The 21,533-nt window shown below is 32.9% G+C and overlaps 1 protein-coding gene across 9 annotated transcripts in view; it reads left to right on the top strand.

Annotated features, from left to right (window-relative positions):
- NEDD4L (NEDD4 like E3 ubiquitin protein ligase) overlaps positions 1 to 21,533 on the top strand; it is a 455,315-nt gene that overhangs the window by 413,206 nt on the left and 20,576 nt on the right. For all 9 annotated transcript variants that reach the window (XM_012541477.3, XM_012541476.3, XM_031945922.1 and 6 more), the window contains 6 exons: positions 941 to 1,170; positions 2,515 to 2,636; positions 7,608 to 7,678; positions 8,723 to 8,818; positions 17,747 to 17,820; positions 18,579 to 18,639. In XM_012541477.3, coding sequence (XP_012396931.1) covers positions 941 to 1,170; positions 2,515 to 2,636; positions 7,608 to 7,678; positions 8,723 to 8,818; positions 17,747 to 17,820; positions 18,579 to 18,639 — 654 coding nt within the window. The remainder of the gene's footprint in view (positions 1 to 940; positions 1,171 to 2,514; positions 2,637 to 7,607; positions 7,679 to 8,722; positions 8,819 to 17,746; positions 17,821 to 18,578; positions 18,640 to 21,533) is intronic.

Here is a 21,533-nt window from a genome sequence, read left to right as displayed (position 1 = left end):
AGATTTGTCCTTACTTCCCCCATTGTTTTTGATAAATAATAAATGTTTTGATTTAGACAGGTGTACATATGCTTTTGATTTAGTTAATTTTCTCAATCTCCCTCCTCACAAAAGCACACAAAACCAAACCTTTGTGACATACTCTTAGTTGAGCAAACAAAAAAAATTTTCCACATTAGCCAATCTATATATTTTTTAAAAGGTCTCATTTTGTATCCTGAGTTTATCTCATCTCTGTTAGGAGACTGATAACATGAGCCATCATCAGTCTTTCAGATTTATGCTTGGTCATTATATTGATTAGAATTTCTAAGTCTTCCAAAGATTGTCTTTTACAGTGTTATTATTGTATTATTGTTCTCCCAGTCCTGCTCACTTCACTCTGTTGGTATCAGTTCTTACTAGACCTCCCATGTGCCTTTCATCATTTAGTATGACTTAATAGTATTCCATTACATTTATACAACATAATTTTTTTTCTGCTATTCCCCAAATAAAGGAATTCTCTTAGCTTTTCATTCTTGGCCACTACAAAAAGACCTGTTATAATTTTTTGTATATATGATATCCAATAAGTTTTCTAGCAATAATGCCATAATTCTGATTCAACAAGGTAGATTATTCAGATTTTGCTCAGATTCTCTTCTTCTTGTTATAAATAATTCTACCAGATGATAAATAATAGAACAATTTTTTTTACCTTCATTCATCCTTTCTTAATAGGCAGCATATGTTAGTGATTCAGTCTGAACAATTGTTATTGGATGCTAAATGTTTCATTTCTTGACATAGAGAAGCTTAGCTTCTATGTGGAGGAAAATCCAAAATGAGAAAATCTGAATGAGAACCATTCAATCGTTGCCTGTTTAATCAGAGATTATTTCCACCATCTCCTTGCTGTTATTTTTTCTGATGCTAAGTGTTTTGTTCTTTTATGTAGGCTGATATTCCAAATAGGTTTGAAATGAAGCTTCACAGAAATAACATATTTGAAGAGTCCTATAGAAGGATCATGTCTGTGAAGAGACCTGATGTGCTCAAAGCTAGGCTGTGGATTGAATTTGAGTCGGAAAAAGGCCTTGACTATGGAGGTGTGGCCAGGGAATGGTTCTTCTTGTTGTCTAAGGAGATGTTTAATCCTTATTATGGTCTCTTTGAATATTCTGCCACGTAAGTACATGGAGTATATTTGAAATTTTATTCTAACACAGAGAGTAAATGGCTCACCAATTTCAGATGAATTAATTCTGCTAGCATAGGCCCCTGGAGCATGAGTTTTAAAATTATTTTTAGTCCATTTTGTGTGTTAACATATCCAATGAAAGCCTGAAAGTGATTGATTCCTTTCTTGTCTATTGAACTCATATAACTTAAGTTTTTTAAAAGTTTCTGTTAATTGTCGCATTCACAAAGAGAGAAGCAATTATCATTGCTTATGTTAATTCAAGAGAAGAATTTGTCAGTATCATGCTTCCAAAAAGAATAATGCATTTTTATGAGCAAGAACAGCCACTCTTGTCAAATTATGAGGTCTTTGGGGACTCACACTTCAGGATACAAGTGTTAAGAAGAAAAATAATTCCTTCATAAGTAAGGATTTTAGAATCCTTGCTTATCATTCTAAGCAGTCAAACAACGGTCACTTTAAAAAGTCAGACACAAGTGTGTGTCAATCAGTTTAGCTTATGACAATGAGAAGATTAATACTGTTTTGAGGCCCTTGTTAGAATAATTTTTGCCCTAGGAACTTCCCTATCTTCTCCTGTCCTTCACTTGTGTCCTTTATTTAGGTATAAGATTCATGAGTCTGCCTTTCTTTCCAGTGGCATGGGAATTTGCCAGAGTGGCTTTGTCTTTATTGATATCCAAATGGGATTGAGACTCTTAGATGTATTTAAAATGAGGTGGTAGGATGAAAAAACTTCAGTGGGTCCTCCCAGTTTAAAATGAAGGATCCAACCAGACAAGCAAAAAGCCTTTATTGAGCATCTGCTATGTACCACACACTCAGCTTAGGTGATAGAATATTTTTTGTCTTTGTATTTCAATCTCTTTAAGAGAGAATATTTTGTTGTATTATGTGTTCAAATATTTTATGTACAGACGTGTTGGGATATCAGGAACAATAATTTATGAGACATTTCAGAAAGTCACTGGGTGCATCCCTGAAATGAAATGGTGATTGAACTGAATTAAGTATATCATTTATTTCAAAGGCTTCTTTCTTAGTCTTGAGACGTCATCTATCTCTGTGGTGATTAGAAAAATCCTGACTTACACAGCTGTGTAAGCTATGTATCATCAACCCAGAATTTTCTCTTCTTTCTGAGTCAATGGACATATGAGCATAGAAGTAAAGAAGTCCCAAGCAGATAAATTTTCTATTAAATTACAGAATATATCCAAGTACCCTAAAATTAAACAGAAAAGGGAAAAAAATCTATCAGTTGACTTTTCTATTCTGGCTTTTATTATTTAAAAGTTATTACCTGGTTTCATATTCTTTCTTCAAAGGGACAACTACACACTTCAAATCAATCCCAATTCAGGCCTTTGTAATGAAGATCATCTGTCCTATTTCACTTTTATTGGACGAGTAGCAGGTCTGGCAGTATTTCATGGGAAACTCCTAGATGGTAAGTCATTAAACATGCTTTAACAATGAAAACTGTTATATTCTTATTTCGTTCCAGAAATTTTTCTAATCAGGGATCCTTTTTTTTAATGCTTTTATTTCAATTACTTGTAAAAACAATGTTTAACATTTTTTTAAAATTTTGAGTTCCAAATTTTCTTTCTCCTTCCCTTTCTTTCCCCCTTCCTAAGACAATAAGCACTTTCATGTTCAATCATGTAAAGCATATTTTCACAATAGTGAAGTTGTGAAAGATATAAGCCACAAAAAAATAAAGAAGATGAAAAATAGCATGCTTTGATTTGCTTTCAGACTCCATTAGCTCTTTCTATGGAAGTAGATATATCAATTTTCATCATGATTCCTTTGGTACTATCTTGTCTGATCAGGGATCCTTAATATAATATTATATAAAGCAACAGATCACTTTATCCTTGTCCTACAGTGGAGCTGCTTTTCATAAAAGCCTAATTATTTTGATATTATTTGATTTAATGTCTATACACAATAAAATTTTTAAAACTTCCTAAAATTGAAATATAGCATATTAATTGAACTATAACTTAAGAGTTGAGTGAGTCCTTAGAAATCATCTTGTTCATTTATTTTGCAGACTGAAGATGAAAAAACATAAATACTTACATAGGTTACTTGGATGGGAAGTAGCAATATGATTTTAATTAAGCATCCTCTGATGTGAAATGCATTCTTCTTTCCATTATATTGTATTGCTCCCTATTTAGACTAAATCTCTTTCCATTTCCCCCAAAGAAAGATTTCTGTTTTGCAGTGGGTATACTGGTTGGCAACATATTAAAATACTAATATAGAAAGTTAATTTTAAATGATCCAATCTGTCTAGTATTTAATATCCATTTGTTTCTGCATTATCATTTTAAATGTGATTAAATAATAAATAATTTCAGGTAATTTTGTGACTTAGCTGACTATGAAATCATAGTGCATCATAGATAATGGGACACAATTTCTCTTTCCAAAAAATGGGTCAAGTTTTTATTCTGCATAGATGGGCACCTGATACTTTGGGGACTTGTGGATCTGAATATTGAAAAAGTAATTTTATTCAGAAAAAATCATGGAAGTCTTCAGTCAGGAAAGAAAAAGCACTTTTAGGGAATTTCAGGATTTGATGAGGATTGAGGAAGGAAAGAGTATGAGAATTTATGTGTCATATAAAGATTGAGATTACAGGAACTGTGAAGTTTGTGTTTCTAGGTTAATATTCTCCTTCCTCCTCTCTGCCTCTTGGCTTCTTTAGCTACTTTTACTAAAATTTCTTCACAGTTCCCCTTAATTCTAGTACTTTTTCTCTATTATCTACTGTTTATCCTGTTCATAACATACATAGCTGCTTATGTGTTTTCTCTTCTATTAACTGAGCCCACTGTAAAGGAGAAGTAGCTGGCATATAGTAGGCACTTAATAAAGATTTATTGACTGACCAACTGATGGCTTAGTGTTAGTTTGGGGGCACAGCTAAATAGCATAATGCCTGGAGTATTGGGACTGGAATCAGGAAGACTCATTTTCTTGAGTTCGAATGCAGTCTCAGATAGTTATTAGCTGTGTGGCCCTGGGCACATAGGGCACTTAGCCCTGATTACCTTGCCCATGGGACTATGGTAGTATTTTTATTTGCTTTACCATCTCCAGTATGCTTCCTCTCTAATCTACCCACAGTTTACTTGTTAATCTTCCTAAACACTCTGGACATATCATTCCCTCATTCAGAAATCTTCCTATAGAAAAAAAAAAATCTTCCTATAGACTCCCAAAGCCTTCAAGATAAATTTAAGTTATATTATCCTTATTGATGTCCCTTCATTATGGTTCCAGTATTCTATTTCCTCATCTGAAAAGTGAGTGGAAGAAGGAAATGGCAAATCACTCCCAGTATCTTTGCCAAGAAAACCCTAAATGAAGTCTTAAAGAATCCAATATGATTGAAAACTGACTGAACAGCAACAAAAAGTATTTATTTTATTTCAGAGCAGAAGCTATTATGTTGCTAAATACTGTTCTTTATACATCTTTCCTTACTATGAAATACTAGCTGTGTTTAATACTTTATCATAGTCAATCTTTCCAAATTCACTTACTTGTTTTACTAAATTTATCAAGCACAAGCATGTTTTTTCTAATATTATTTTTGCCATGCTATTTCCTAGGATTGTAAAAGAGTTTGCCAGGAAGTTATTTTAAAACAAGAGTTACTTGCTAGTTTGCTGGCTTCTTCCTTTCTAAACTACAGATAGGTTCCAATCTCTTTTGTTTGGGGGGGAAACAGCCCCACCCCAATCCTGTGGCCTATTCTTCTCCTTTCAAATGAGCCTACACTAGGTGCTTCTGCCATGACCACAAAATGGACAAGAGAATCTATAAAGTATTTTCCTTCCTATGATACTGTGACCCCGTGACTATCTACTGAATCCTTAGTGTAGCTTTAAAATCTTACAAATTTGCCTCTCTCATCCTGCTAAACCTACTCTTACTTAGTTACCAATGACTTTCCAACACTTCATGCAATGGCTTTTCTTAATTCTTATTTCCTTTCTCCTTGATGCTTTCAACACCATTGACTATGCTATCTTTTTCAAAAAACTGTTCTTCCTTGTCTATGTTACTTCAATGACTCCCTGTATAATTCCTCTGTTTGCTCCACAATTCTACCTTTTTTTCTCATGCTTTAAATGTCACTATAATCCCTAAATCTCAATTTTTATTTTCCTAACATTCTTCTCTCCTCCTTTCTTTCTTTCTTTCTTTTCTTTCTTTTTTTTTTTTTTTTTTTTGCCTCTCCTTGTTTCTCTTCCTCTGTCTCCTCCCTTTCTCTCTCTTCCTTCTGTTCTTAGAATATTAGCACTTGCATGGAAAATGCCATTCACATTCAGAGAGAGAACTATGGAAACTCAATGTGTATCAAAACATAGTATTTTCACCTTTTGTTGTTTTTTGTTGTTTATTTGCTTGTTTTCTTGTGTTTTTTTTCTTTTAATCGGATTTTTCTTACACAGCATGACAAATATGGAAATATTTTTAGAAGAATTGCGTATGTTTAATTGCATATATATCAGATTGCTTGTTATTTAGGGAAGGGAGAAGAGAGAGAGAAATTTGGAACACAAGGTTTTGCAAATGTGAATGTTGAAAGCTATCTTTGCATGTATTTGGAAAAATAAAATACTTTTTTAAAAAAAATATATTTCCACTTGAAAATTACTGTCACTTCAAATTTTATGGCTAAAACTATGCTCATCATCTCCCTAGCACCAGCTCCTTTCTGTACTTTCATCTCTTCTGTCAATGGTCCACCATTCTCCCAGTCTTGATGCCTTAAAACTTTAAAGTCATCTACATTAATTTAATCTATTCTAATTTCTTAGATTTCTCATCAAAGTCAAATGATTTTCCTTGTGTAAGATTCCTTGTATTACACTTTCTTTTCATTAGTACCTTCACTACTATATTCCAAATTCTCCTTACTTTGCCCATGGCACTATGATAGTACTTTTCATATTTGCTTTACAATCTCCAATCGGTTTCCTTTCTAATCTAACCACAGTTTAACATTAATTTTCCTACACACCCTGAGCATGTCACTTCCTCATTCAAAAATCTTCCTACAGAAAAAAAAATCTCCTTATAGGTCCCCATTGCCTGATAATAAATTGTAAGTTATATCACCCTTATGGGTATCTCCTCAATTTAGCTCCAGTATTCTCTTTCTCCAACATTATCTCTCATGTATCTCTTACACAAACCTCTTATTTTGCCAGCTTTGTGTATTTTTCTGTATGTTTGGAAAATAGTGAGTAGTTTAATAATAATAATAACAACAACAATAAACAGTTATATAGTGCTTTAAGGTTTACGAAGATTTAACAGTTTATCGTATTCTAGCCTCACTATAACACTGGGAGGTAGGTGCTATTGTTATCCCCATTTTTTGGTTGAAAATACTAACATGCACAGAGATGAAGTGATTTATCCAAAATCACATTGTTAGAAAGATACCTGAAGCTGGATGCAAACTCAGATCTTGATGACTCCAAATTATGTTATATCCCAATGCTTTCTCTACTATAACTTTGCTCATATTACTTTCACTTATGGATCTGAACACCTGCTTCTTTGTTTCCACTGATCTAACGGTCTTTTGCTTCCTTTAGATACTATCTTTCTGACCACTATGCTGTTTGGAAATTACTAAATTAGCATGGTCTCTCTTCTGGAGTCATATAGCTCATAAAGCACTATTTTTAGGATTCTATTAACAATCAATTAAGTAAAATTATTAAGTTCCTACCAAGTGTAGAACAATGATACTAGGCATTGAATAAAATACACAGTTTCAATAAATTATATCCTGTCCCTTCCTAGTACAGAAATTTAATGTACATTTATATAATAAATGATAAATATAATAAATAAATGTATTGTAAAATATTATACATGTGCATAAAAGAAATAAATGTATAGAATATAAGTAGATATAGGGGAGGAAATTCTTTCATAACATTTGTGAATTAGAAGCATAAAGTGATAGTTACAAATCATGGAAATGGATGAAATGGTCAATAAAGAATGAAAATAAAACCTTTAGGAACATCTACTTTATGGTGTGAAAAAAATCACAAGGAGATATATAAAAGAGACAGAGGTAGGAAGAGAACTAGGACAGTGGGATATTTCTGAAGTCAAAGAAAGAGAGATCAATAAGTTCCTGGCAATAGTAAATCAACAGTGTCCTCTGCTATTGAGAAGTCAAGAAAGATGAATTCTGTCCTGTATCTTTTGGTAATCCAAAGACCCACGTGTTGTTTGTGATGTTGCTTCAGAACCTGTAATTATTCTCTCTGCCTTTTCAATAAGAGCTTGTCTTTTATTTTATGCTTTGATGCTCAACAATAGTAAACACTCAAAAATCAATTCACTTATCACTTTATTTTAGGTTTCTTCATTAGACCATTTTACAAAATGATGCTGGGAAAGCAGATTACTTTGAATGATATGGAGTCAGTGGTGAGTAAACAAAGATTATTCACATTTTAAATAATTGTGATATTTTTTCTTAGGAAAAAAAAATTAAATGCTTTGATTCTTTTAATCCAAATGGTTTTTCCCTCAAAATAATAATAATAATAGCTAACAATTATCTAATGCTTACCATGAGCCAGGCACTATGTTAAGCAGTTGACAATTATTATCTCATTTGATTCTCATAGCTACCTTAGGACATAGGTGCTACAATTAGCCCCACTTTACAAATGAGAAACCTGGGGCAAACAGTTAAGTGATTTGTTCAAGAAGATAATTTAATAAATGTAATACAATTTGTTAGGGACTATACCAGAGAGAAATAGGAAAAGTTTCTTTGATGTAATTTTTAATTAGCAAAATATTTTCCATGTTTGCCATAGAACTGCTAATTCTGCCAATATTAGCAAATATACTTGATCCTATATTACTGAAGATATTAGAAGGAATTAAATCTATATATAATCAAGATATCTCATTCTATCCAATTATTCTTCCCTATCAAACTTCTTTCTAGATTTGATAAAACATAATCACATTTACTCTTCATCCTTCATCTTTTTATTGGCATTTCCATTCTAAAATGAAAGAAATTTCTAATTGCTGACAATATCAATGTAATATCATAAACTGACAATTTCATTCATCTTGATCATGTATTTTTGTCTTGTTTTTTGAACATTAGTGATTAATCCAAAGGCATACCTAAATCTAAGCAAATTGTTATCTATACCAATTAATATCCATTTCTCCTCTCTCACATTTTCTTATCTTGACCACTCTGCCTTGAGTATACTGCTGTTTATAGGACTTTGTCACAGCCCCTGCTTCTAGCAGAACTTTTTTTAAAAAATATATTGTTCCTTCCATTAGGAGACAAGAGTTATGATGGAGATGGACCAAGTTAACATTATTAAACACCATAATTTATAATTATTCTAAATCTTTGTAATTGAACAGGGCATTTATCTAATTTGCAAATCAAATGCTGTTTTGTTGTTCATTCATAATTTTGTGTCACTCATATAGGATAGTGAATATTACAACTCTTTGAAATGGATTTTAGAAAATGATCCTACTGAGCTTGATCTCATGTTCTGCATAGATGAAGAAAACTTTGGACAGGTATGTTGGAGTAACTCAGTTACTGCTCTTTGATGTTGAAATCTGTATTTTCTTTAACATGTCATAATGATGCTTTTTTCAATAAGGAAGATTCAGCAATTTTAAATGGTGTATGATATTAATCTACTGATATTGGGGTTACCTGGGTATTTTAATAGGGTGTCAGGTTCTTGTTTCAATTTTTTTTCCCCCTAGCAAATTCTAATGGAAGGTTAAAAGACTACTCTGTGAGTATTAGGATAATATCTTCTTACAGTAAGAGCTGGAAATCAGAAGCTGTACTTTCTCAAAGTAGAAACCTTTCATTGGCTGCTACATCAAATGAAGATTATAGTGTCATACTATTTTAGAACTAAAAAGTACTTTAAAAATCATCTAGCCCCACCCCTTATGTTGTAAATGAGGAAACTTGACAGGTAGTTTATGCAATAAATTAGTAGAAGATCCAGGTTTAGAACTCAAATGTTCTGGTTACCACACCAACAGCCATTATTAATCTTTTGCTATTTCACACTGCCTGGATCATGATCTTGCTGACTCATTCCATGAGAAACCAGGGCACTTACATGCTGCCTTCTCCCCCCTGAAATCCATGTACTTCAATTACCTCAAATATCCCTTGAAAAAAGTGATCTTTCTAATGTTTCTCACTTTGCCCCAAAGGATTAGCACACTACAATATGTCTTTTGTTGCAAGAATTCTGAGAATAAAATGTATCCTCTAGAGTCACCCAAATTGACTAATTTTCATATCATCCAAAATGTAATCCTCATCTTTCTCTTCAAGTCCTTTTCTTCCAAAAGGATTATTCTCTTACACTAGAGAACTGAATAAGTCCTTTTGGGTTCCCCTTTACAAAAACAAATGTGAGAATATTATAACATCACCACTTGTGGGGCTTTGTTTGTTTTATTTTTTGTCAAGAAATCTACATCAATGTATGACCCAGTATGTTAGTCCCCAGTATACCTAACAGTTTTTAGTCTTTTGCTGTCTTTATACTGTTGGTGTGTTTAATATTAAAAAGAAGCATGCATTGTGATAGTGTGTTGACCTAGAATTTCTTTAAATTCCTTAATATCCTTCTTGAAATATCACCTTCACCTTCACCTTATACTTACTCACTTTTTTTATAAACTTGAAAAATGCCCAAAATATTAATTTCACTACTTCTCACAATGACACATGATCTCATCTCTTGTTAATAAGAACTTCAGAAATATTAAGAATTGAACAACAACAAAAAAAGAAAGAAAGAAAGAAATATGGAATCATATAATGAACTAACAGGAAAATGTTTCATGTGATTTCATATGTATAACCTATATCAGATTGCTTACTGTCTTGGAATTGGGCAGGGGGAAGAAGGAAAGGATAGAATTTGGAACACAAAACTTTTTTAAAAAGACAACAAATGTTTAAAAATTTTATTACATGTAATCAGGGGAGAATAAAATATTATATTTATAAAAATAGAGAAAGAAATGTTAAAAGTCATACCCTAGGATCCTCAATCCATAGAAATACTGTAGTCCATCAGTGGGTCATTCAGCCTGCCCAGCTCTTAAAAGTGTGACTAAGCCCTAAAAATTAAGGAACTTGTATGACAGAGTGAAAAGGCTATAAGAGATTTTGCTAGCACCTGGCTTCTCATTTCAACTTTCCCATTATTTCTGTGATCTTAAATAAGCTATTTAATCCTTCTGTCTCTTAGTTTATTTTGCTGTAAAGTAAAGACAACCTAGCCCTATCTATCACGTGGGCATTTTTGAGTTTCAAAAGTGAAAATAGATAAGAAGATAATTAATTTGTTAAAATCTTAAAGTTGAAAAGTAACTAAGAAAATTCCCAATCAAGCTTCCTAACCAATGCTAGAGTCCTTTGAAAACATGGTTATTTGCCATCTAGACTCTGCTCATATATCTTCAACAATGAAGAGCTCACTTTATTCTTGGATTGCTCTGACTTTTTAAAAAAGTCTTTTCTTCTGAGCCACTGTTTTGCCTTCTTCAAACTTCCCTCCATTTGCCTCAGTACTGTTTTCTGCTACAGAATAAGGTCTGCCCTTCTTTCCACATGACACTCCTTCATCTTTTTGAAGCAAGCTGCCTTAATCATCTTTTCTTCATGCTAAACATCACCAAAATGAGATGGTTTCCAAGCCTTTCATCCTCTTTATCGCTCATTTCTAGAACTTTCTCATCTGTTAGTGTTTTTCATAATATATGGTGTTAAATAAAATTCAGGTCAAATACAGTAGACAATGTTGGTGCAAGCTGTTAATGATAAAATGTACCTATTGCTTTTTGGGGGCAGCTAAATGGCACAGTGAATAGAGTACCAGACCTAGAGTCAGGAAAACTCAATTTCTTGAATTCAAGTAGCTCTGTGACCCTGAGCAAATTACTTAATCCTATTTGCCTCAGTTTCTTTATTTGTAAAATGAGCTGGAGAAGGAAATGGCAAACTGCTCTTATATTTTTGCAAGAAAACCCAAATAGGATCACAAAGAGTCAAATACAACTGAACAATAACATATATTATTTCTTTTCTGTAAACGACCTATAAACCTATGAATAAACTATATTATAAACTATAAAAGTGATGTGTACTCTCAATCTCATTCAGGGAATATGCTTAGACATTTGAGAGAAAAAAAAATGCTACCCGTCAAACATGGTAATCCAAATGGGCCAGAATTCAGTGGTGCTTTCAGTGATCCAATGAACACCTAAAACCATTTTTATTTTTACCAGTGAGGAGGAAAAAACACTACGATAGCATTTATACATTCGTCTCTGTTCTAATTACCTAGGATTAAGAACATAGTAGATATTTTTAGTTTTAGGGAAACTGAAGTATGATATCTTTAAGGCCTGTTGGCTTCTTGAAGCAGTGATTTCATCTTTTCTTCTCAATTCCAATAAGATCATATAACCATCAAAACTTATTTCCTAACTTCTGACATAGTGATTTATGGCATATAGAGTTCAGGAGGAGTTCATTTCTGCAAACCTGAGGATGATTAAGATGTCAGAAACAGTTTTTCTCTTCTTCTCTTCAAGACAGTAAGCAAATAACATTCCTCAATGAGAGTAAGTTGACCTGTATCTTAAATGTGGCTTGTGACTTTTGAAGCCTATTTCACTGATATATGTCATTTTCTTCCTAAAGGAAGATATTAACTATAATCCAAGAAACAAAGGGGAAAGGAGATAAGATATTAATCTATTTTTGCCCACCTCTGTTTCTTTTTGAGCTTTTGAAAATGGACCTCTTTTTATGACAATTAAAAAGCATTGATAACATAGACTACTTGTAAGTTATTTGTACCATACCAGTCAGCACTGACAAGATCTATACCATGTGTTACCTTAAAACTAAGAAAATGAGTTTACAGGAAATGAACATAAAGAAAATGTAGATGACAGGTAGATGGAAAAAACTTTTGAATGAGAATGTAAATTTTCTAAGTATCTAAACAGGTAGAAAAATATAAGTGTACTTATAAAGGGCTGAACACAGTTCCTAAGTTTTGCATGTTTAAAGCAAGATAGAACCTTGGAATAATTGATACTTTCCATCTAATTAATTAGGCAGGCTTTACAGCTTTTTGACCATGACAAAACTCAAGGGACTATAGATAAATAGGTACCCAGTAACTTGAGTGTGGTATAAAAAGATGGAACACCAAGTTGTGAATCAGAAAACTATTTTAATCTTGCCTCTGGCATATTTGTCATGTGACCTCAAAGAAGTCATTTTAACATTTCTGAGTTTAGAAGTCATCTTCAGAGGAGAAAAAAGTAGAAATGACTAGTGTACAAGGATATCTTGATGATAATGTTTAACTTAACTCTAAAATTAACTTATGGAATAGAAACCCCATTAAGTACAAAAAGAAAAAGTAATGTGATCTTAAATAAAATTGGTATTTTTAACTGAACCTATTCATTGACTAGGCTTTATTCTGCACTTCTCTTAGTATAATTTGGTAGTTGTCTTGAAAGTATCACTTTCTTGGGAGAAAAAAAAAGTAAAAATAAGAGAGAAATAATAATAAGAGAAATAATACCCCAAAGGTACACACTAAATATTTCATGTTTTGTGTGAATTACAGGAATACCAAGTAGCAAGAAAAACTCGAGTTCTTTCCATTTATAAGAAACCATTTTACTATCCTAACTTTAAAAATAAGTCCTATGAGGTATGGAGAAAAGATGAGACAATCTCCAAAGCAGGAGAGGATTCTGGAAACTTATGTTAATTTTTCAACAGTAACTATGTACCAATTCAATGGATGGGGACTCTGTGATTTTCCTAAACTATTTAATGTCCACTAAATGAAACTAAAGAATGGTTTTCTTATTTAGAAAAGACCATACTGAGAGTGATTTTCAATTTTATTTCTTGCCAAACTCTTCATGAAAAGCAGGAGGAAGGTACTCTATTCACTGTGCCATTTAGCTGCCCCCAAAAAGCAATAGGTACATTTTATCATTAACAGCTTGCACCAACATTGTCTAGCTGCTTTTTGAATGGATCAAACAGGACAATGCAACAATCAAAATGAGACGAATGGGATGATTATGTCCTAAATTTGCTTAAATCATCTCCTCTTTCTTTGGGGAGCTAACCTGTCTTATAAAGGTTATACTTTTAAGGCCTAATGCTATGAACATGTATTAATAACCTTGTCATGAAATGAGTTTAAATTCCCATTCCTCTCCTGCTCCATCTCTTTCCGTCCCCTGAGAAATTTTTATTTTTGTTTTGAAGGCCATAAACTATTACCAGCTTTCTTGTCATCTCTTCAGACCTCACAAAAATTTTGATATATTTAAAATTAACCTAACCAAGATGGAAGTTTTTATTTTCCTTCTATCAAGAGAAGCTAATTAGTTGCTATTAAGAATTTGTAAATCATTCACTTTTATAAGTGAAGCATATGCTTTCCCCATAATGCTTAGGGAATGTCGGAAAGTTGTCTTTCTGAATATTTAGAACTTCCTTCCTTTCTCCATTTGGGAATATAAGAATATGACAGAGATGTTGTTGGCTCTTGCTTTATCAAAATGCAGATGTTGCCTTTATTACCTGATTTGCTTCCCTTTTGGTCTGACAGAAGACTCAGTTTTGTTCTATTCAATTTTGAGACCGGTTTAAAGGTTTTTTCCACTGAGAAAATTGAGGCATTTGAAAAGTCTCTTATTGTCAGCATAGGGAATTATGGCATGCATAATTACAAAAGATAAGACACTCATTCATCGTGTGCAACTAAGAATTATAGACTAAAAACTATATGAGACACAATAACAAAGCAAAAAAGTATTCAATTATATTAAAAATGAGATATGTCTTAAGAAATAACAAAGAAATAAGAGTAATAACCAAAGATTTGAAAAATAGATTGATCCAAGAGGTGATATGGTACAGTAATTGAGTCAGCTTTTGAGTCAGGATAACCTGGATTCAAATCCCCCCTGGCATATGCTGGCTGAGTGATTTTGTAAAAATGATTTTTAACTCTCTGCCCATATTAGTCTTACAGTCACCAAGCATGTATTAATTGATTACTATGTGCCAGGTATGGTGCTAGATTATGGATAAGGAGAAACAATGAAGGTATCTAAGAATAGATCCTTTCTTCAAGATGTTTAACAACAGAGGAGAGATATGAGGCAATAATCATTGGTAATGGTCAGTTCACTTGAGGATTTTTAAGGGTGTGTCATACAGACAAAAATAAAATAATCTCTATCTTTAAGGAGATTGCCCTTTTCTTTAATTAATAGCTACAACATATTTTTTCAAAAGTCATTAAAGTCATAAGTTGTTCTATTTTTGCTCCACTAAAATGAACAACATGAAAATATAAAAATAAATTTAAAAGCAAATACAAATAGACAAATTTAAAAAACATATCAATAATTTTTTTAAGGAACAGAAAAGTTCAAAAGGAGACACAGAACATTTCTGTTACAATCTTAATAAATTTAGTACGTATTTGTTTAAAAAAGAAAATCACACATAAATTATATCAGAATATTATAATATCTTTTTTTATATGTTGAAATGTAGTATTAATTTCAAAATAAAAAAGATTTTTAAAGTAAATATAAGTTACTTTTAGAGACACCAACAATTGGGATAATCAGGAGAAGCTTCATCTAAGAAGGTAGCATGTGAACTTTACTTTGAAGGGGAAATTAAGATTCCAAGGGAGGAAGAGGAGAAGAAGAAAAGGATTCTAGCTATGGGAGATAATTTGTACAGTCATGGAAACTGGAGATAAATGCCACGTACAGAAAATACCAAAAATGTCAGTTTGGCTAGACTGGGTTCAAATAGGGGGAAAGTATAAATAAGTTGGAGCCACATTGCTAAACAGAGGAGTATGTATTTTATATTTTTTTTTCCATAGGTAATAGGGTTAAATAACTTGCTTGGGGTCACTCAACTAGTAAGCTTCTGAGGTCAGATCTGAATTTGGGCCTTCCTACCTCCAGGGCAGGTATTCTATCTGTTTTATCTTAAAGGTCTTATAGAGCTACTGGAATCTCTTGAGCAAGAGCATCTCATATTCAAAACTGAATTCCAAAGCTTGTCGAGTTTGAAATTCCTGTGGCTCAAGCAGATGAAAACGTCTGTTAACCACCAGGATGTGGGACTAGAACTTCAGAGAGAGATAAAGGCTTGACCAATATATTTGAGAATCACTAGAATAGAGATGATGGTTGGACCAGTGAAAGCTGATAAAATTCCCCAAGAGAGAGTTACAGAAAGATAAAAAAAGAGTTCAAATTGCTAGCATAGCCACACATAGTGGGTAGGACCCCTACTCATGTATCTGCCACTAAGTACTCTTCATTCTCAAGGGGCAGCTAGGTGACACAATGGACCAGCCCTCCAAACAGGAGAACCCTAAGTTCAAATCTGGCCACTAAGACTTGATACTTGCTACCTATGTAGTTAAAAAAACAACAACAAAAACCAAAGGTAGTCTTCATTCTCCGTTTTTCGATATCTAATGCTTTCTTTTTTTAAAAGCAGCATGATATAATTATAATGGAAAGGGCCCAGAATTCATTCAGTCGGGAGACCTACCTCACTGAACAACATGTTTTATGATCTGAAGTAAATTTCTGGGTCCCAATTTCTTTACTTTGGGGATGAATTATTGTGACCATTAAATTATATAAGAAAACAATACACTCAAAAAAGCATTATGGAAATGCAAGGGATTAAGAATTAATTTTAAAATCACAGTTTGGGCTGAATATGACATTAGAGAATGTATCAAACAATTCCCTGATTTTGCAGATGAGGAAAATGAGGTCCAGAGAGGTTAAATTACTTGTGGAAAGTCATACAACAAATTAATAGAATAGCCCCCTAGACCTTATGCCTCTTGATTTTCTGACCTTGTACTCTTTCTATAACCTCACAGCTGCCTCTTGGCTTTGACAGCACATTAGGATTTCAATGTCATTTTCAAATCCTTTTGTAATTTTACTCTTAAAATGGCAGTCTTCCCCTTTCAATGAATAATTATAACTACAGTTTGTTGGTGAGCATAGATCATCGCTCACCCTGATGAGAATGAGTAAAGATGAATTTTTTTGTTCACCACCACCCTCCCACCAAAAAAAAAAAAAAAAAGCCATAGTGAGGGAGGCTGAGGAGCTTTAACTCTAATATGGAGTTAGAAAATGTGGCAAGCATGTATTAAGTATTTACTATGTGCTAAGTATTATGCTGGCATCTAAACACAAAGCTTCTCTCAACACTCACTCTGACCTATCTGATGGGTATAATGGGTTTAAGGCAGGGGAATAAGGAGCAGTGTTTCTGTCAAAGGGATTATCCTCCCAATTACAGCATCCTTTTCATTGACCCTCAACCCCACCTAGGTATCCTGGATCCCTTTGGCAGTTTTCTAAAGTCTCAATTGGCTCTTCCTAATAATTTCTGTTGCCTACATACCTAATTGAAGGAAATGTTGTGTTTCAGCAATAAATGAAAACAAATATAGGATTTCTTTTCCTCCTTGTCTAAATTTATAGATCCCCAGAAACCTACAATCAAGTCATTTGTCATTGTTACTTAGTCATTTTTCAGTCCTGTCCTATTCTTTGTGACCCCTTTTGGAGGTTTTTAAGTATAAGGTCAAAATCCCAGTTTTAAGGTTGTCAGCTCTATATAGGAATTTGAGCCCATTAGAGTCATCTTTCTTCTACTTTCTAGCATTTAGCATAGTGCTCAGCACATAGCAGGCACTTTATAGATTTTTGAAATAAACTTCTTTGGCCCTTAGTGGCTATGGCAACACGGGCACCCCTTCCTACAGATTTTGATATCAGCAGAGCTGGTCCTAGTGTCAAGAGGTGTCTTTGTGACCATAGAAACTAACACCTCCCATGATGACCATAGACAGAACTTTCTCCCCTATCCCATTTCTTTCTCCTAACACTCTCATATTGAACGGAGCTCACAACTTACCTGCTTGGTGTACTAGAAAATGAATTATGTGTGTTATTCTGTAGAAACATAAGTGGTTTTTATATTGAAATGTAGCTTTTTGCATTAATGCAGCATATAATTTATTCTTTGTTAAGCAGAGTGAATCCCTTTGCTCTTTGCTTAGGAACTGGGGGTTGCTGCAGTAGCCTCCTCTTCACATTCAATAATGAAATATGGGCTAGGATTCAAACTCATAAATAATAAAATAATTTGCCTTCAATGATGATATCTATAAGTGTGAAGGGTCTTTGGTGTCCAATCTAAAAATCTCATTAGTCATGCTAGTACATTCCCTTTTAACTAATAAGTATTCAAAACATAAAACTTTATCCTTTTTTTATATTCAGTAAGAAAATATGCAGTGTCATTTCATGGTGATCTTTTGTTTGTTTTTGAAAATACAGACATACCAAGTGGATCTGAAGCCAAATGGGTCAGAAATCATGGTGACAAATGAAAACAAAAGGGAATATATTGAGTACGTATTCCTCTATTTTATAGCCTTTCTTAAATTAACCATAATAATAAGTTTGACATATCTGATAGATGTGAGTTGATTTTTGTTCAATGGCAAGATTTTTTTATCCTTTGAGTTCAATCTCAAGATCAGAATGGAAATTTTTTGTTGTTCTTATTTACTTTGCTGTGAAGTAAAGGGCCATGGTATTTATGTTCAGATGATATGATGCACTGGAGGATAAGTTGTTGGTTACTAGAGCATGTGGAACTTCTCTGGAACTCTTACATATCTATTTAGGATCTCTGAATTTCAGAGACCAGGACAAGAGAGGGTAACTTATATAATAGGGTTTTAATGCCATAGCTTCAAGTTTGATTTTTTCTAGTTAGATAAGTAATCATATAAGAAAGCTGTCAACACAATGTGCTGTACCCTTTTAACTCTAGTTCTGTTGAGGGTACAGCCTCCTCTCAGGCATCCAGGCTCAAAAACTCAAAAGTTATCTTTAAATCCACACGTTCTTTCCTGCCTTCATTTCCAATTAGTTGGCAATTCCTGGCAGCTCTGCTTCTGCAGTATAACACTATTGCCAGGTTCCATAATTGTGTATTGGAAAGCATATGAAAATCCTCATACTAAGATTATTTTCTCCTGTCATTTGGGGGTTTTATATTAATTTCATTAATTGATAAGAATTAATGAAGTTACAAATTGATAAGTAGAAAATAATGATAGTGAAGATTTTTTTCAATGTTGTCTCATCTTCCTAATATTAGCTTAGTCATCCAGTGGAGATTCGTCAACAGAGTCCAAAAACAAATGAACGCCTTTTTGGAGGTAAGTTATACTGGCTCATTTCTCAAGTTTCTTTAGTCATAATAGAGGAAAGGTTTCTTTCCCCACAAATTAGATTGTGTCATGGAACTGATCAATCACCTAAAACTGGAGCAGAGGGGAAAAGACACAGGATAGATCCTTCCACATAAGGCAGTTTTCATTCTTTTCTGTGTCTACAAGGAGGATATACCAATGGACAATGGGGAAAAAGGCACTTTAAAATCTCTGTATTTTCCTCTTTGTGGAAATTTTTTCTCTCATCTTTTTGTATTAATTTGATGTTTTTTCACTGAAGATATTTACATAATAATGTTCCTAAAGCTTGTCCAGTCTTTTTACTAAAGTTTAGAAGTTTAAGCCAGTGTAGGACAAAAATCCACCCTATCTAGGTTCTTCTCAAACTTGAAGAGTTCTGCACAGCTTTGAAGTTAAGGGGGGGAAAATTACATAAATGGCATTTCTACTGATTCCATTGTCACTTGGAATATTGACTTTGACAATGTATTTTCTCCCAGGTCTCTCTACTTTCTTCTGTAGTAGTCTTACTGACCTCTACAGTCCCTGCATGATCAGCCACTTTTAGCTAGATTGTTTTTGTTGTTATTTTTGCACCTATTAAACTTTCATCCATCTCAATTGTTTAATCAATTTCTCTATCCTTCCATGATGCTATCATATAATGAGGATTACAGTCCTTACCTCAAGTCCTTACCATACCCCTCACCAGGGATATGAAAATCAGAGGGAGGAGAGGATGGTCTATTTTTTTTTTAATTCTGAATTTAACAAACACTACCTCCATGAATGTTTCTACATACTAGGACAGAGAAGGATTATTTGTGAAATGACAAATCTCTAATTTATACAACTTGTGTTTTTCAATGTAAATAAAGTCAACAAGTTACTTTTAAAGTTGCTCATTTTGTCCCTTAAAATCATTTATCCCCCTCCACCATAAGAGGAAAAAAAGAAAAATGTAATCTTTATAGCAAATAAACATAGTAAAAAAAAAAAAAAATCCACAGATCTGCCCTGCCCAAAAAAGTATGCTTCATGTGTGCTTTAGTAATATGCTTTATGGTTGGTCCTAACAATGAATAGAGTTTTTAATTCTTTCAGAGTTATTTGTCTTCACATTGTTGTGATCACTGTCAATACTGTTCCCCTGGTTTCTTTACTTCACTCTGCATCAGTTCATATTGATCTTGTCACGTTTCTCTAAAACTATCATTTTCATCATTTCTTATGGTACAAACTGATATTCCATTATAATCATATGCCACAATTTATTTAGCCATCCATAAATTGATGGACAGTTTTTTTGTTTCCAGTTCTTTTCCTTTCATTGAATTCTTTGTGGGGTATAAGCCAAGTAGTAGTATTACTGGATCAAAGGTTATGCATAGTATAGGATATAATTGCAAGCTGCTTCCCAGAATGGCTGGACCAGTTCACAGTTCCACCCACAATTATATATCCATGCGAATATCTCCCTGAAGGCCCTCCAACAATTGTCATCTTATTTTCTCTTTTTGTTATCTTGGCAAATCTATTAAGTGTATAAATAAGTGTATAAATCTGTTAAGTATAATCTCAGGCTTGTTTTAATTTCAGTTTTTCTAATTATTAGTGATTTGGAGCATTTTCCATATAGCTGTTGATAGAGTTCTTCCTTTGAAAATTATCTGTTCATTGTGCTTACCTTTTGACCTAATAATATCACTCATAGGTCTGTATTCCAAAGAGATCATAGAAATGGGAGCGCCCATATATATAAAAATATTTGTGGAAGTTCTTTGTGGTGAAAATGAGGGGGGATAACCCATTTGTGGTATATATTTGTGATAGTATACTATTGTTCTGTGAGAAATGATGAGTCAGGATGGTTTCAAAAAAAATTGGAAAACCCATGTGAATTGATAGAGAACTAGGAGATCATTATACATAATAACAGCAGTTTTGTAGTGACAATCAACTCTGAAAGACTTAGCTACTCTGGTGAAGACAATTCCAAGGGTTTCGTTATGAAAAATGCTATCCACCTCCATAGGAGAGAACTGCTGAATTTTGAATGCAAATTGAAGTTTAATTTTTTTTTCACTTTATTTTTCTTCCCTTTTTTGTTCCATAGCCAATCTGGAAATATTTTTGCATGATTTCATATTAATAATTGATATTATATTGTTTGTCATCTCAAAGGGTAGGCAAGGAAAGGGAGAGAAATTGAAACTCACTCAAAAAAATTTTAATGACAAAAATTAATAAAAATAAATGTTTATAGATAGTAAAGGAAAACTACCTTTTTGTATTCTTTGACTATTAGGGAATAGCTAGAATTCTTATTTTTGAATCAGTTATTTATGTATCATTAATCTCAGACCTTTACCAGAGAAACTTGTTGCAAATATTTTTCCAATTAACTTTTTTCCTTGTTAATATTAATTGCACTTTTATTTAATATTAATTGCACTTTTATTTGTGCAAGAACTTTCCAATTTTGTATAATCAAAATTTTCCTTTTTATCTTCTAAGCTCCAACTCTTCCCTAATCCATAGTTATGAGAGTTTTTTTTCCTTATTTTTCTAATATTTCTATGTTGTGATCTTTTATATCAAGGACATGTTTCTTTGAAGCTTATTATGATATATAGTGTGAGATCTTGGTCTAAATCAGAGGTTCATAACCTAGAGACTTGTGAATTTGTTTTATAAAAATATTTTGATAACTTTATTTCAATTTAATTAGCTTACTTTGTAATCCTCTGTATTTAATTTAAGTGTTTAAAAACATACTGAGAATAAGTAAGCAGATTTTTGTCAAACCACTAAAAGGGTCCATGAATACAAAAAATGGTTAAAATCCCCTGGTGTTAATTATTTTCATAGTTTATCAA

The sequence above is a fragment of the Sarcophilus harrisii genome, chromosome 1 (assembly GCF_902635505.1).
Source record: "Sarcophilus harrisii chromosome 1, mSarHar1.11, whole genome shotgun sequence".
NCBI lineage: Eukaryota > Metazoa > Chordata > Mammalia > Dasyuromorphia > Dasyuridae > Sarcophilus > Sarcophilus harrisii.
This window is presented reverse-complemented; position numbering and strand designations above follow the sequence as displayed.